This window comes from Pseudophryne corroboree, chromosome 5 (genome assembly GCF_028390025.1).
Source record: "Pseudophryne corroboree isolate aPseCor3 chromosome 5, aPseCor3.hap2, whole genome shotgun sequence".
In the NCBI taxonomy this organism is placed as follows: Eukaryota; Metazoa; Chordata; class Amphibia; order Anura; family Myobatrachidae; genus Pseudophryne; species Pseudophryne corroboree.
The window spans coordinates 694,657,493-694,674,406 of NC_086448.1; the positions used below are offsets into that span (position 1 = coordinate 694,657,493).

At 47.0% G+C, this 16,914-nt stretch overlaps 1 protein-coding gene across 5 annotated transcripts in view; it reads left to right on the forward strand.

The window, feature by feature from the left end:
• MCMDC2 (minichromosome maintenance domain containing 2) overlaps positions 1-16,713 on the forward strand; it is a 76,733-nt gene extending 60,020 nt beyond the window's left edge. For 2 of the 5 annotated variants that reach the window (XM_063925012.1, XM_063925013.1), the window contains 4 exons: positions 1,035-1,214; positions 11,464-11,603; positions 14,998-15,107; positions 16,395-16,713. In XM_063925012.1, coding sequence (XP_063781082.1) covers positions 1,035-1,214; positions 11,464-11,603; positions 14,998-15,107; positions 16,395-16,561 — 597 coding nt within the window. In that variant the 3' untranslated portion in view covers positions 16,562-16,713. The remainder of the gene's footprint in view (positions 1-1,034; positions 1,215-11,463; positions 11,604-14,997; positions 15,108-16,394) is intronic. The other 3 variants (XM_063925014.1, XM_063925011.1, XM_063925010.1) reach the window with 3 other exon arrangements.
• Positions 16,714-16,914: the final 201 nt, after the last annotated feature.

Sequence of the window (16,914 nt, forward strand, 5' to 3'; positions counted from 1 at the left end):
GTGTCAGGAAAAACGCAGGCGTTCCCAAGTGTTTTCAGGGAGGGTGTGTGATGTCAGTTCGGGACCCGATCAGCCTGTCTTTTCGCACTGTAGTCCTGGGCTGTGCACACGCTGCACACACTGGAAAAACCATTCGATAGTGAGTTGCAAATGGATTTGCAGCTGTCCATTGACTGAGGGACATTTTCGCACAGCGTACACATGCGATCGCACACTTGGACGGGGCGAATTTACACTCCCCATAGGTGGCAACTATCTGATCGCAGGACAACAAAATTAGCAACACAGTGATCAGGTCTGAATCAGACCCTATGTTTGTGATATGATTCTTATGCTGGGTACACTGGCCGATATATCGACCGTTTTATTGAACAGCCGATATATCGCCGGCCAGTGTGTACCAACGATATGTCTGTGAACGCTGTCGTTCACAGACATATCTCGTTGGCCCTACAGATATATTGGTGCATTGCTGTGTGTGTTCGGGTGGTCAGCCAACCACCTGTATACATGCTGCAGCAGCTGGCGGTGATTGACGGCTGAACTGGGCGGGTGCATGTAAATGCCCACCCAGTTCGTAACGTCAGTCACGACGGATCGGGCAGTGTGTATGCACAACACACTGCTCGATCTGGCTATAGATATAACTGCAGATAAATTGATCTGCAGATATATCTAGCAGTGTGTACATAGCATTACTCTTTGTTGATGTGTAATATGTTGGCACTTTGTAAAGAAATAGTAGTAATGATAATAAATATTTTTTCTAAATCACCACTGACCGTATGCAACACGTGGCAGCCCTTTGTGGGATTTAGCAAAGTATCCTATTAAAAAACAAATATACCCTGGGGAAGCTGAAGGTACGTAGCGCTGCTGCACTATTACACAAATTGCGCTGGAAAGCTACCATGACACGTATTCAGCGTTATACTGTATAAAACCAGGCTTAGATACTTTACTGCATGTTGTTTTAACAGTAGCTGAGTCAGAGCATAATATTTGTGACATATTTATATTTCTTTCTTTCATAGGATCTTGGTGTTTTACCAGCCAATCTCATGGATGCATTTGGAATGTTAGTGTACTGCAGTGAGTCATCTCACAGTCATCACGCTGTTTCTCTGGCACATCACAACCTGAACAGAGCAGTGAGTCCTACAGCGTCTCTCTGTCCTGCATCCCAGCATTTTAAGACACAGGACTATGAAGAGGTAAAGATCAGGGGAACAATAATAACATTTAATAATGTTTGGATCTGCTCAGCATTAAAACTTAATCACCGAGTTTTTGTCCTGATAAAGCAGATACATGAAATCGCAACATTTATTTATGCCTTAATGCATCCGTGTTGTGATTCATTTTCCTTTGACAAACCTGAGAATTTATTTTGATGATAAAAGAAAACAAAAAATATATTGTGTTGCTCACTGTAGCCAATAAGATCATTTTAAAATCCTGGATATCACGCTCCGCACCTACGCATATAGGGGTCACTCCCGACAATCAGTCGCAGTTGTACAGGGGCCTTAAGGCTTAATTACCCTGTGTGAACTCCATGTGCTAGATATCAGCAGGTACATTTCTATGTTTTACATAGTCTACCGAACACCTGTGACCATGATGCGGGCCAACCATAGAAGTGACTCCTTCTGGCCTAAATGCAATGAGGATAATGCTGGTTTTCGGTATCTGTTGTGGGACTGTCCTGGGGTATCACAATTCTGGACTCAGGTCTGGAATGAAATATCACTTACAGATCCCTCACTTCCCAGCCTTAACCCTAGAGTATGTTTATTTGGCTTTGACTTGGAAGAGACTCACTCTACAGTCCTTCATCGCTATGTCTTGTGTCTCACCACATTAGCCAAAGTTATAGTTGCTCGCACTTGGTTCGCGGCTGCTCCTCCTGATCCATCTAAGTGGAGAGCCCTGGTGAATGATGTGGTTAGCCACGAGAAACATATGTTTAAAACTCGTAACACAATGCATAAATTCCATGCCAAGTGGGATAGATGGTACCACTCGAGACTAGGCAGGGACCTTGGTGACACAGTAGCTCCATAAGTTTCCTTAATATGAACCATGCAAGAGACATACTTCTGTGAGTGGGGGTTGGCTTACCTTACTCCATTCATATGGAACTGCACTGCTCTAGACATGCTGTTATTTGTACTACCACTCCTGTTTTCTTTTACTCGTAGTATAGTGATTTACTAGCTTTCAATATATTATGTCGAACTGGATTATATGTATTGTACTCTTCCCTGTTTTTGTGTGTAGTGAGGTGATAAATGCTAGTGATTATTAATGCACTGTAGATGCTATTAATGCACTGTACTGTATTTTCCTTTTTCTGCAGCAGGTTACATTGGTTTCCACAGGGAAAACATCGGGGGGTGTAGAGTGGATCTTGGTCCAGAGGCACCAACAGGCTAAACCTTTAGCTGTCCCAGGATGCATTGGGGCCTCCTCTATAACCCGGCATCCAGGCACTGAGAGCTCAGTTTCGAGTTGGTGCCTGCAGCAGCAGGTCACCTAACAGGAGGGTTGCACAGGGCAGCCCTGAAAAAGCTTTTCTAAGAAGATTTCTTCTCTGGGCTGTAAGCGCTGCAAGTCATAGTGACATTTCAGCACTGCAGCTCCATCACCTCCCAAGTGGCGTCGCATACTCCAGCAGCCTGGTTCCCAGGTACTTGCGGCGGAGACGTCCCGACTTAGGCACACAGTCGTAGTCCGCTCTCCTGGATTGCGTGGCTGCTACGGGGAGGAGGTAAGAGGGTCCCCCAGGCAGGACCCGACCATTAAATAAGGGTCACAGTACACAGGGTGGAAGTCCAGCATAGGGGAGCCGGTGCTTGACCTGTAGCCCCTCCCTCAGCCCAGGGCGCCATCTCCTCGCAGATTTCCCACCCTGGAGCTGCCTCACACTCTCCCTCACTCCCTGACAGAGACGCTGTGCACCATCTTCTGAGCATAGCTGCTGCTGGTCTTCGGGATTGCAGGGCAAGGTCTCTCTTGTAAAGCCCCCTGTACTCAGTGCTGAGACTTTACAAACACTTGAAAATCTTATGTCTTGTCACAGATAGCTTTAGTTGAGAGAAAGAGTGTACTAATTACAGAATATATTGTACAAGTATTCTGATATATCCTCCGGTCTTCGACCGTGCTGTGATATACACACACACACACACACACACACACACATATATATATATATATACATATATATATATATATATATATATATATACATACTGTACAATAGTACAGTTCAGCTTTATTGTGATCATTTCTGCATTGACTGTGACTGTGTGTGCCTGTATATGCTGTGTGGTTTCACTCTCAGTGTTTCCCAGATATAACTGTCACTATATTCTGTACCCTAAGTGACTAGGTGTGTCTGGGTCTTATAATATAGTGCTACACAGTATTTGTCCAATACGTATAGTCTACTGTGTATTCGGTCACATAATACCAGATTTATTTGCAGGTATTGTACTTTGTCTCGCTTTATCGTACTAAGTCACTCTGTTGTTGCATTAACACATAATGTCTAACAGAAAGGGAAGTAAATCAGTGGAAGCTCCTGCATCATGCAGAGGATGCTCCAACGATTTACCAGAGGGGGAAGTGTTATATGACAGTCTGTGTACTAATTGTCATACACCTCCCTGCAGTCCACAGCTCCTGCATCTGCAATGGAGCCACCCTGGGCTGCACTCACCAACCTACTGGATACCCTGGTGGAATGCCTAGCACCCCCTATGGGACCCCTGTGCCATTGCAACCTCATTTTGTCCCTATGGTTAATCCGCCTTGGGCGAAAAATCTGTCTAACCAACTGCAGCAATTGAATCGTCTCTGGTTAGACAGAAACCTACACCAGATCACTCCCGTGTCTCTGGGTCCTCTAAGTGGGCTGCTTCCTCCTCGCAATCCACAAACCTCTCTGATGTCTCATCTGAAGAGGAGGGGAGCATACGGTCCTGTCAGACACTGAATCCTGTGTTACTGATGAGAAATCTCCCTTGCAGATTGCTGTCCCTGCCTTAGTGGATGCTATAAAGCATATCCTTCAAATCACTGATGATGAGGATTCCACTACTGTGGCTAAGAAAACTGATAAGTTTAAACAGCAGAAGGTGGTTAAAACTACATTACCCCATTCTGATCATCTTGTGGACATCAGACCGGAACCCTGGTCTAATCCAGGGAAGAACTTTGCTCTGCCAAAATGGGCCTTGGCTCGCTATCCTCTCACTGCAGAGTTATGTAACAAATGGGAGACTCCATCGCCGGTGGATTCTCACCTCACCCACCTCGTGGTGTCGTCCACTCTGCCTGTCACCACTGTCACCTCACTGTAGAAACCGACAGATAACCATGTGGAGGGATCCCTGAAGTCTGTTTATTACCTTACTGGATCCATTCAAAGACCCACTATAGCTGCTTCCTGGGCTGCAAAAGGTATTGAGGCGTGGGTTCAGGCATTAGAGGAAGAGCTGCCCGAGGATATATCTGACAATGCCAGACAATACCTGTCTCACATCACCACCGCTGCCTATTATGTTCAGGAGGCGTCCTTTGAGGCGGGTGTATTGGCAACCAAGGCGTCGACCATATCTGCCCTGGCTCGCTGCATACTGTGGTTGAGGTCTTGGAAAGTGGACTTGGACTTCAAAAACACCTTGGATGTACTCCCCTCACTGGGGACATTCTGTTTGGGGAAGACGGCCTTTCTCCCCACTACTAATCCTGCACAGAAGGCAAAAGGTACCACTTTTCGTTCCTTTCAGCCTCAAGGAAAAGCAAAAGGTCAGGCATACCCGAGACAATCTCGTGCTCCCAAAACCTCAAAGCCCAAGTCCAAACAATCCTGGGCAGCCTGTCAGTCTGCTTCCAAACATGACAAGCCTGCAGTTCACCCAGGTCTGGTTAAAGACCACTTCAGACGCATGGGTACTGGAAGTTGTCTCTCACGGGTACGCTGTCTCTATCCAGAGACGTCCCCCTCGCCAGTTTTGCACTACGGCTCTCCCTTCGGATATGTTAAAGGCACAAGCTCTACAAAAAGTTGTGAGTTCCCTCCTGAGTACTGGAGTGGTGATGCCGGTACCTCAGTCCCAAAGAGGCAGAGGTTACTACTCAACTCTGTTTCTAGTCCCGAAACTCAATGGGTCTTTCTGGCCTATACTCAGCCTCAAATCTCTAAACAAGTTTGTGAGACTGTCCAGGTTTCGTATGGAAATGCTGCGCTCAATTGTGCTGGCTCTGGAACCCGGAGACTATATGGTATCCCTGGATATACAGGACGCATACCTGCATATACCTATTGCCATATCACATCAGCAGTTTCTGCGGTTTGCTATTGGCAACCTCCACTACCAATTCCAGGCTCTGCTATTTAGACTGACTAGGCTCCTCGGATCTTCACCAAGGTCATGGCCGTAATGACGGCTCATCTCCGTTGCCAGGGAGTCAGAATCCTGCCGTACCTAGACAACCTGCTGATTCTGGCAAATTCCCATGAAGTCCTCCTCAGTCATCTGCAATTGATGGTAACCTTCCTGCAAGCCCACGGGTGACTTGTCAATTGGAAGAAGTCCTTGCTGATCCCGGCTCAGAGTATGGTGCACCTGGGGGCACTCCTGGACACACACAGTCAGAGGCTGTTTCTGTCTCCAGAAAAAGTCCTGAAGCTTCATGAAAGGATAAGATGCTTCCTTCATCACCCCAGAGTGCCTATACACTCGGCAATGTAAGTACTTGGCCTGATGATGTCGGCCTTCGATATGGTAGAGTACGCTCAATTTAATTCCTGCCCACTACAGAGGTTAATCCTTTCCAAGTGGGATGGCCTGCCTCATTGGATCAGATCTCACATGATCAGATCTCACATGATCTCTTTGACTCCAGAGGTTCGTCTGTCACTGACCTTGTGGCTCCAGGACTAGCAATTGAGCAGGGCCCGTCCCTTCTAGGTCCCCGATTGGGTCCTGCTGACAACAGATGCCAGTCTGAGGGGATGGGCAGCAGTGTTGGAGCAACACTCTTTTCAAGGTCGTTGGACCAAGGAGGAATCACTCCTTCCAATAAATATTCTGGAGCTGAGGGCAGTGTTCAGTGCACTATCTCTCGCCCTGCCTCTGGTACAGAACAGGCCTGTTCAAGTACGATCAGACGCCTCCACGGTGGCATACATAAACCATCAAGGCAGCACTCAAAGCCGCATGGCAATGATGGAAGTGTCAAAAATCTTTTCTTGGATGGAACACCATCTACCAGCCATATTGGCAGTGTTCAGTCCGGGCGTCCTGAACAGGGAAGCAGATTTCTTGTCGCCAGGACGTGCATGCCAGAGAGTGGAGTCTTCACCCAGAAGTCTTTCAAGTCCTAGTGTACAGGTGGGGCCTACCGGACGTAGACCTCATGGCGTCTCAACACAATCACAAGGTTCCGGTCTTGGGAGCAAGGACCAGGGATCCTCAAGCAGTGTTCGTGGACACACTGGCGGTTCCATGGAACTTTCGGCTGCCCTACGTGTTCCCTCCAGTGTCACTCCTGCCCAGAGTCCTACGGAAGTTCAAACAAGAAGGAGGAATACTACTTCTAATCGCTCCAGCGTTGCCCAGATGGTATTGGTACTCAGACCTGCAGGGCCTGTCGACAGAGCATCCCCTTCTACTTCTTCAGCACCCAGACCTCCTCGTTCAGGGACCTTGTCTCTACCCAGACCTGGCCACACTGGCTTTGACGGCGTGGCTCTTGAAGCTTCACTCCTGAGTGCCAAAGGATTCTCCGAGGAGGTTATCCAGACCTGAGGGCCTTCAAACCGGCATATGCCTGGATATATTACAGGGTCTGGAATTCTTACTTCACTTGGTGTGCTGATAAGAATTATGAATCATATAGATTCAGAACTTCCAGAATTCTGGCTTTTCTGCAATGAGACTTGGACTTAGGCCTTTGTCTGGCCTCCTTCAAGGTCATATATCTGCCTTGTCGGTGTGGTTTCAGAGGAAAATTGCGTCTATACCTGACGTTCATACATTCACTCAGGGTGTACTACGGATTCAGCCTCCCTATGTCCCTCCTGTGGCTCCATGGGATCTGTCTGTTGTACTAAATGACCTGCAAGAGTCTCCATTCGAACCTCTTGAATCAGTGGACCTTAAATGGCTCACGGCCAAGGTCCTGTTCTTGCTGGCTATTGCCTCTGCAAGGCGGGTGTCGGACTTAGGCACTTTGTCCTGTCGTCCACCCTTTTTGATATTTCACCGTGACCGGGCAGTTCTATGAACTCGACCTGGTTATTTACCTAAGATGGTAACATCTTTTCGGGTGGTCTTCAGTATGCTGACTGTCGGGATCCCGGTGCACAGTATACTGGCGCCGGAATCCCGACAGCCGTCATACCGACACTTTTTCTCCCTCGTGGGGGTCCACGACCCCCCTGGAGGGAGAATAAAATAGCGTGGCGCGTGTAGCACGCCACCGTGCCCGCAGCGTGGCGAGCACAGCGAGCCCCCAAAGGGCTCATTTGCGCTCACCATGCTGTCGGTATGCCGGCGGTCGGGCTCCCGGCGCTGGTATGCTGGTTGCCGGGAGCACGGCCGCCGGCATACCATACTACACCACATCTTTTCACCTTAACCAAGAGAGTGTGGTTCCAGCCTTTATTTCTTCGGATTTGTCTCCCAAAGAACGTCCTTTGGATGTGGTTAGGGCTCTCCGTATCTATGTGGAGAGGACTGCCTCTATCAGGAGGTCAGATACCCTTTTTGTCCTGTTTAGTTTCCACAAATGTGGCTTGCCTGCGAATAAGCAAACCTTGGCCCGATGGATTAGAATGGTAAAAAAAAAAAGAAAAAGGAATGCTGACCCGGCGCAAATATAAGCTGCCACCTGAGGAGTCTGTGGGTCTCCTTGGATATATAAATAATTTACAAAGGAAGGTGGTGCTTGGGGTTAATGGATAGAAAAAAACAATGATATACTGCGGTTCAATTAAAACATATCACAATTTATTAAAACATTCCACATATAATATGAGTAAATAAAAAAGCTCTGACGGCCTCATAGGAAATCCATCTAGTGGCAATCTCTGAATTCAGTGATTCAATCAAATATTTAAATGACAGCACAATCATTTAAATACTGCCAATTCACGTACTATTCGACAAGTCGAATTCCCCGACTTGTCGAATAAAAATGCTGGGGATTGAATAGGTCGGAATCCCTTCCGACCTGAAAAAGTCGAAAACTGCCATCTTTGCGACAAGATGGCAGTTTCGACAGCAATTGAATATACCCCTTAGCCTGTTGGTGCTTCTGGATCAAGATCCACTCTACACCCCCCGATGTTTTCCCTGTGGAACCCAATGTACCTTGCAGAGTGTTGACCATGGTAAGTCTACCATAACACTCCTTTTTTCCTCTTATGGGTCTCATTGTGACTTTGTATGTTTTGTGTTTAAAACTTGAATAAAAACTAGAAATAGGCGGCGGGCATTTTTCGTGTTTTGGCTTTGGTTCTGGTTCCATGCTCGTGCTTTCGATCTGGATTCGTTTTGCCAAAACCACCCTTTTGTGTTTTGGTTTTGGATCTGGATGATTTATAAAAACAGCTAAAATCACGGTATTATTAACCTCAATAACATTAATTTCCATTCTATTCTGAACACCTCACACCTCACAATGGGGGTAATTCCAAGTTGATCGCAGCAGGATTTTTGATAGCAATTGGGCAAAACCATGTGCACTGCAGGGGAGGCAGATATAACATGTGCAGAAAGAGTTAGATTTGGGTGTGGTGAGTTCAATCTGCAATCTAAATTGCAGTGTAAAAATAAAGCAGCCAGTATTTACCCTGCACAGAAACAAAATAACCCACCCAAATCTAACTCTCTCTGCACATGTTATATCTGCCCCCCCTGCAGTGCACATGGTTTTGCCCAATTGCTAAAAAATGTCCTGCTGCGATCAACTTGGAATTACCCCCAATATTGTTTTTATGCCAAAAGGTTGCACCGATGTGGCTGTATGACTAACTAAGCGACACAAGTGTGCGGCACAAACACCTGGCCCATCTAGGAGTGGCACTGCAGTTGCAGACAGGATGGCACATAAAAAAACTCAGCCCCAAACAGCACATCATGCAAAGAAGTAAAAGAGGTGCAATGAGGTAGCTGTATGACTAAGCTAAGCGACACAAGTGTGCGGCACAAACACCTGGCCCATCTAGGAGTGGCACTGCAGTCCCACTGCACTAATGGCAGCTACCGGACGCACGTCTAACACCAGCATAGTTGTTATGGCCTCAGTAATCCGCTTTGCAACATACTTCCTCGCAAAGGGCTGTTGCACAGTCAATTGCTTAGTTGAAGTAGTGCAAGTGGTCTTCCGACTTCCCCTCTGGGATGACGATCGACTCCCAGCACCAACAACAGCAGCGGCAGTTGTTCTTGCTCTTTCCCTATTTTTCCTACAAATTTTTGTTCTCCATTTTTTGTCTGGAGTTATATAACAAAATGCAGCACAGGAGAGCGTACCTCTACACCACACAGGGCAACCTGTAAAAATAATTTGGGTTAAATATTAATAAACCCTTCATTTGGAGTAAATAATATACAGCACAGGACAGCACCACTGAACTTATACAGCAGTACCACTGGACATATACGGCAGTATCACTAGATTTATACAGCAGTACCACTGGATTTATATGGCAGTACCGCTGGACATATATGGCAGCACCACTGGACATATAAGGCAGTATCACTGGATTTATACGGCAGTACCGCTGGACATATACGGTAGTACCACTGGACATATAAGGCAGTATCACTGGATTTATACCGCAGTACCGCTGGACATATACGGTAGTACCACTGGACATATATAGGCAGTATCACTGGCTTTATACGGCAGTATCACTGGATTTATATGCCAATACCACTGGACATATACGGCAGTACCGCTGGACATATATAGGCAGTATCACTGGCTTTATACGGCAGTATCACTGGATTTATATGCCAATACCACTGGACATATACAGCAGTGCCGCTGGACATATACGGCAGTATCACTGGATTGGATATATACACCAGTACCACTGGACATATACGGCAGTACCACTGGACATATACGGCAGTACCGCTGGACATATACGGCAGTACCGCTGGACATATACGGCAGTACCACTGGACATATGTAGCAGTATCACTGGACATATACGGCATTACCATTGGACATATACAGCATTACCACTGGACTTATACAGCAGCACAGGGAGACCACCACTGGACTGATGCAGGACAACACAGCACCACTGCACTGGTCTGAGCAGCACAAGACAGCACTGGAATCGCCACCCCACTTTCCCTCCCGCACAGACACTGGCACAGACACTGAGGACTGAGACACGTCTTCTCGCTACACTCTCCATTGCTGGAGTGAAAGTGGCAGCGACGCACAGCTCCTTATATGGAATCCAAAACCCGCGAGAATCTGACAGCAGGATGATGACGTTTTACCTCGTTCTGGTTTCCAAGTCAGGCGGGAAACCCAAGCTGGACTCGGATCCAGGCTCGGGTAGTGAAGTCCGGTAGGGTTCGGTTCTCAGGGAACCGAACCTGCTCATCTCTGATAAAAACACATAATTTTTAAAAAATATATACTGTTTAAACATTAGCCAAAGCTTAACAGATCCTACCACCTGTATAATTCATTTGGGGATCCGGTCACCATACCGGTGATTGGTTTGCCGACAGTCGGAATGCCGACACTGGTTAGAAGACCAGTGCTGGAGCTCCAACATAGATCAAAATGTGGGAAACGGAATCCTGACTGCCGGCATCCCGACTGAAAGTATGCCAGGCCAGGTTAAGATCAGGCTGCCTGGGAGAGGTTAGGTTTAGGCTGTGTGTGTAGGGGGGGTGGTTGGGGTTAGGCTGCAGGGGGAAGAGGGTTAGGTCTAGGTTGCGGGGAGGGGGGGTTAGGCTGCGGGGAGGGGGAGTTAGTGTTAGATACCACCAGGGAGGGTTGGGGTTAGGCTGCGGGGGAGGGTTAGGGTTAGGCACCAGCAAAGAGGGTTAGGATGCAGGTGAGGGGAGGGGGATAAGTGTTAGTATACTTACCGAACAGGTGTCAGGATCCTGCATGTCAGGATGCCACTGTTGGTATTCTCACCGCCGGCATCTCAAGTGCCAGGATCCCGATACCAACCCTTCATTTGTTACATACAGTATACCCTAATTACATGCAGAACATTTTGCCAGATTCTTGTAAGAATTTGCACTTCCCCTGTGTTTTCTACTAGAATTTATGTTTGCATTTATACTTTCTTACGGCAGATTTCTCATACAGGTTTATGGCAACTGCTGAATCCTAACTCAATGTTACATTTGCATTTTTAGCTTACTAAATCTTAATCAAATGTTACCTTTACTTGTTTAGCTTATTGCTTATGCAAAGAATTTATACGTGACATTTAGCTCCAAAGTAGAAACATTATTACATGGCTATTACCTGGCAAGCAGGAGAGTGAGAACAGATATGACTGGATCTAAAATGTCTACATCGGCACTAAGACATTTGTGAGTATGTTTATTTTATGTGAGGTATGAATATGTACTCAGTGGTATAGCAATAGCCATGGTAGCTAGCTTTAAAGTCTTGAGTGTAACAATAGGCAGGGTGGTATTCAGTTTGCCAGCTGTTGGTATCCCGGCGCACAGTATACCGGCGCCGGAATCCCGACACCTGGCATACCGACAACTTTTCTCCCTCTTGGGGATCCACGACCCCCCCCTGGAGGGAGAATAAATAGTGTGGCGCGCGTAGCATGCCACCGTGCCTGCAGCGTGGTGAGCGCAGCTAGCATGCATGGGGCTCATTTGCGCTCGCCCAGCTGTCGGTATGCCGGCGGTCGGGATCCCGGCGCCGGTATGCTGTCTGCCAGGAGCTGGCACCAGAGGCAGAAAGAGCTCAATAATAGTCAGCCTGCTAAGATTAGGACACATGGATGCTTTGTGCGCCATGTATGTTTGTTTCAGAATCTTAGCGCTATTACATTGTTGTCCTGAATGCAGCAGGCAGCGTAAGTGGTAAATTCCTGACACCACTTTCAGAATTTGTGTTCCTGTGTCAGGGATGAGTTTGCACTGCCTCCTGTGTGCATAAAGCAGGATGTACTGTAAGCACAGAGTTATGGGAGCTAATAAACATGGCTGCACATAGCACCTTTAGCCCTTAGCCCAGCGGTTCCCAAACTGTGCGCCGCGGCTCCCTGGGGTGCCACAGCGCTGTCACAGGGGTGCCGCAGCCTAGTAGCCACATCTTCATGTCTTTTTTTTTTTAATTGTGTGTGTGAGCGGCCGGCGCCGGGAGGATAGCTGGGATGGGGAGGGGGGGGGGAGTGAGGGCAGCAGGAGCGGCCACCAGTGTGCGGTTTGCTGGGGGGAGTGCGGGTGGCCGGAGCAGCCACCAGTGTGTAGCTGTGGGGGGGGGGGCTGGGGGCTGGGGCGGCCGCCCGGAGCAGCCACCTGTGTTTAGCTGGGAGGGTGGGGGGGGGGAGTACGGGCGGCCGGAGCAGCAAGGTAGTGAGTATCCTGGGGGGGAGAGTGCGGGCAGCAGGAGCGGCCACCAGTGTGTGGTTATCCGGGGGGACGGAACAGGACAGGAGCGGACACGCAGTGAGAAGCTGGGGGGGGAGAGTGCGGCCAGCGGTGCGGGGGAGAAAGAGTGCGGGATGTGTAAGAGCTGCTGGCGTCTGTGCCCAAAGTCAGCCAGCGGCTCGGGATGTCACTTGCCATGTAGTCACCTGGCAGAGGTGGGATGTTTTGCTCGGCTCAGGTGCAGGGGTGGGGGGGTAGTAACCGGTGACTGGAGTTACCTGGCAGGGAAGGGATGGTGCTGTGCGGGATGTGTGGGGGTGGGGGAACCTGTGACTGGAATCAGTGGATGGTGCAGGTGTAAGCAGGCTGGAGTGGCCAAGGAGTGCGCTGGGCAAGGATCCTGACGGCTTATTGAAGTCCTGGCCGCCGTGACATAGGAGCTGGCCGAAAAAGTGAGTATTGAAATATTAATACATGATACTGTATGTGAGATGCCGCATAGGGAAGTTTATAGGAGAGGGGTGCCTGCTGTGACTTAAGGGCCCTACACACTAGGCGACCCACCGCCGAGCTGCCCGACGCCCGATACGGCCGTCAAACGACCTGACGGCGGAGATGGGGGACGGGAGGAGTGAAGTTTCTTCACTCCCCCCGTCACCCGGTTCCATAGCCCTGCATGCTAATATGGACGAGATTGTCCATATTGGCCTGCAGGTATGAACAAGCCAGCACCAACGATGAACGAGCGCGGGGTCGCGCATCGTTCATTGGTGGTGCCTCCACACTGAAAGATATGAACGAGTTCTCATTTATTAATGAACGAGAACATTCATATCGTTCAGTAAAATCTTTAAGTGTGTATGTAGGGCCCTTTATATGAGGACAAGCTGGTAAGCAGGTGGGGGGCTGGTCTTGGTGCATGGATGCACAGGAACCTTTTTAGATTGATTTATTTGACTGCAAAAAGAACCTGTTATTTTATATAAAGCCTGTGGGTTTTTTTTTGTTTTTTTTTATGGATGTAGGTGACCAGTATTGCACTGCAAAAAAACATGTGGGGTCATTCCGACCTGATCGCACGCTGCGGATTTTCGCAGCGATCAAGTAAGAATGGGGCAGATCTACGGTTGCACCACAATGCGCAGGTGCGTCGTACGAGTACACAGCGGGTCATTGCACAGCGAAGGATTCTACGACGAATCTGTTCGCACGGAGATTGACAGGAAGAAGGCGTTTAAGGGTGTCAACTGACCATTTTCCAGGAGTGATTGGGCAAACGCAGGCGTGTCCAGGCAAACGCAGGGCAGGTGTCTGACGTCAATTCCGGGACTGAATTAAATCATCTAAATACTGATAGCATTGTTTTGACCCAACTACTTTAAAAAAGGGACACTTCAGTAATTATTTTGGCGAAAGGGTGCCTTGAAAAAGTCAGGGAGACCCAAAGGGTGCCTTGGACTAAAAAAGTTTGGGAACCACTGCCTTAGCCCACACACTGGTGAGTGCAAGCATCTGCTGTGATCCATCTGTGGAAGGTATTCCATTCTGTCGTTCTCAGGAGCCTCTGCACCAGCTGACTGCTTGAGACCTTAATAGTTATGTTTATTCATTTTTTTGAATTAGGGGCTCCTAAAACACTTTGCATAAAGGCCTGGCAGTCCATAGTTACACCTGTGTATGCACCTTAGCACATCATTTACTGTCTGCTCAAACATGAAGTGCGGCTGGGGACTTAGCAATTACTTTACATCATATCTCAGGAAGGTGCCCCTATCCCTACATATGTTAAGGTTTACAGAACAATATATTACATAAGTCAGTTGTATGAGTAGTTTAATGCTGCTAAGTGGAAAGGCCAATTCAATTATAAGACCCGCAATGGGCATTTTTGTTCACACTTGATTACCAATGTTACTGGCGGTGAAGTAACTTTGCTCAGCCGTTCTACCAGGAACTAGAAATATAATCATCCTCAGAAACAGGAAATATGTAGCTAATGTGTCACCTGATTGGGCACATGCCATCTGCACTACATATAATCATACTGGCAGACTGGACAATTAGAATGGGTCCAGACCACCCACACTATGTGTCTCTCCACTGCCACTCTGGTGGCCCAGTTCTGATGTAAGGTCACAGTACTACATGGGGGAGTTGTTCACTAATGAAGAATGCTGTTTTTCCCCCAAACGTGAACCCATTTATAGAATAAAAATAAACTATTACCATTTACATGAGTTGCAATTACTGGTAAACTGTTTGAAAATTCCAATCAAACACAAATCCACTGAATCCCCGTACCTCATCTTTAGCTTCACCTCCATTTAAATAATTTAAACCCAATTTATAACATTTGTGCAAACACATTTCCTAGGTATTCAATATCAGAAGCACATGCAAAATTAAGTCTGCGAAAAGAAGTGATAGAGGAAGATGCTTTGATTGCCATTTTATTATTTGAAGCCTCTCTTACTTTGAAACATGGTAACGTTTTGCTTTAATCTATTTAATTAATCATTCATTCATTCATTCATTCATTCATTCATTCATTCATTCATTCATGTATTCTAGAAAATATGGGAGCATATGTATGATTATTGCTATGTATTTGTAAATGTTCTTGTTTTTAAAGTAGCTCTTCAAGCACAACATGAAAACAATGTAAAGCTGTTCCCAAACTTAGGATCCTGGGGGTCATTCCGAGTTGATAGCTAACTGCATTCGTTCACTGTGCAAAAAAAACGGCACTTCTGCGCATGCGTATGTGGCGCAATGCGCACGCGCGTCGTACTATTACGACGGGCGATGTAATTTCACACAGGGTCTAGCGAAGCTTTTCAGTCTCACTGCCTGCAGAGTGACATGAAGTGGGCATGACATGAAGTGGGCGTTTCTGGGTGTCAACTGACGGTTTTCAGGGAGTGTTCGTAAAAACGTAGACATGCCAGGAAAAACGCAGGCGTGGCTGGGCGAACGCAGGGCGTGTTCGTGACGTCAAAACAGGAACTGAACAGTCTGACGTGATCGCAAGCACTGAGTAAGTTTTGAGCTACTCAGAAACTGCACAAAAAAACTTTGTAGCCGCTCTGCGATCCTTTCGTTCGCACTTCTGCTAAGCTTAAATACACTCCCAGTGGGCAGCGGCATAGCGTTTGCACGGCTGCTAAAAACTGCTAGCGAGCGATCAACTCGGAATGACCACCCCTAACTGTAGTTTCCGATGCAGTTCATTCACATTGTATGTTTACTACAGTACAGTATGTATGTATTTAGCATGCATGCGATCTAATTGCAATTTAAGCTACACACTACGGTTATTTTATGGTTAACATTATACAGGCCAATTTATTACACCACTGTGAGGGTTAGGTTTAGGCGGTGGACGGGAGGGGTTAGGGTTAAAATACTAAAACTCGCTGCTCCATCAGAAATCTCTGGTGGAAGTGACAGTCACCAGACAGTCTGGACCAGGTAAGTGGCCACGGGGCCACTATGGGCATGATCATGTCATCTGTGTAGACACGCAAGCCGACATTCTTATATCGACATGTTAGCTGTCGATCAATCATACCACGCCCATGGATATCGGGAAGCATGACCAGAAATATCCCCAACAGGATAACATATTACAATTATTTTGTTTTCTAATATGCCCATTAAAAGTTGACATATACTGTATATTTTAAAATATTATTAGCTCTTTCATGTCAAGAAAGTTTTAGATCTTTTTTTAATAGTTCTCTGAGTGCTGTAATATGTGTTTGTATGCAGGCAGCTCCGTGTTCTGTGTACCTCAGAATCCCCTCTTCCCTGCTGATGTCCTTGATGAGAGAAGCTTACATCAGAGAGATAAGTACCTGAGGGAATGTCACCAGCAGCTGCTGCAGTTTATTATCACCTATGGACCCGCAACAGCAGTTTCTATTGATGAAGAATAATATAGGTCAAAGAAACTGTCTATTAATTGTGTTCAAAGAATATTAACAAGTACTTAAACCTGTTATATGTTTTACTTCATAAATAGCTGTTACACTTATTACTGAAGGCACCGAAGATTAAAATAGGAATAAAGATAGTTCCTTTAAAACAAGTCGAAATTCTTTGTTTATAAATAATTTGCCCAGCTGTGTCATGCGCAGGGGAATATACTATCAACCTATTTATTATTATTTAGCGATTACACAGATGTCACAGCAGTATCGCTTAGAGCCAGAGTGATACTCCGCTCCACGGTGATACGGGCTGACGGCGGTAAGAGGGTAAGAGTCACTGACTATTGCTCCATCTGTAC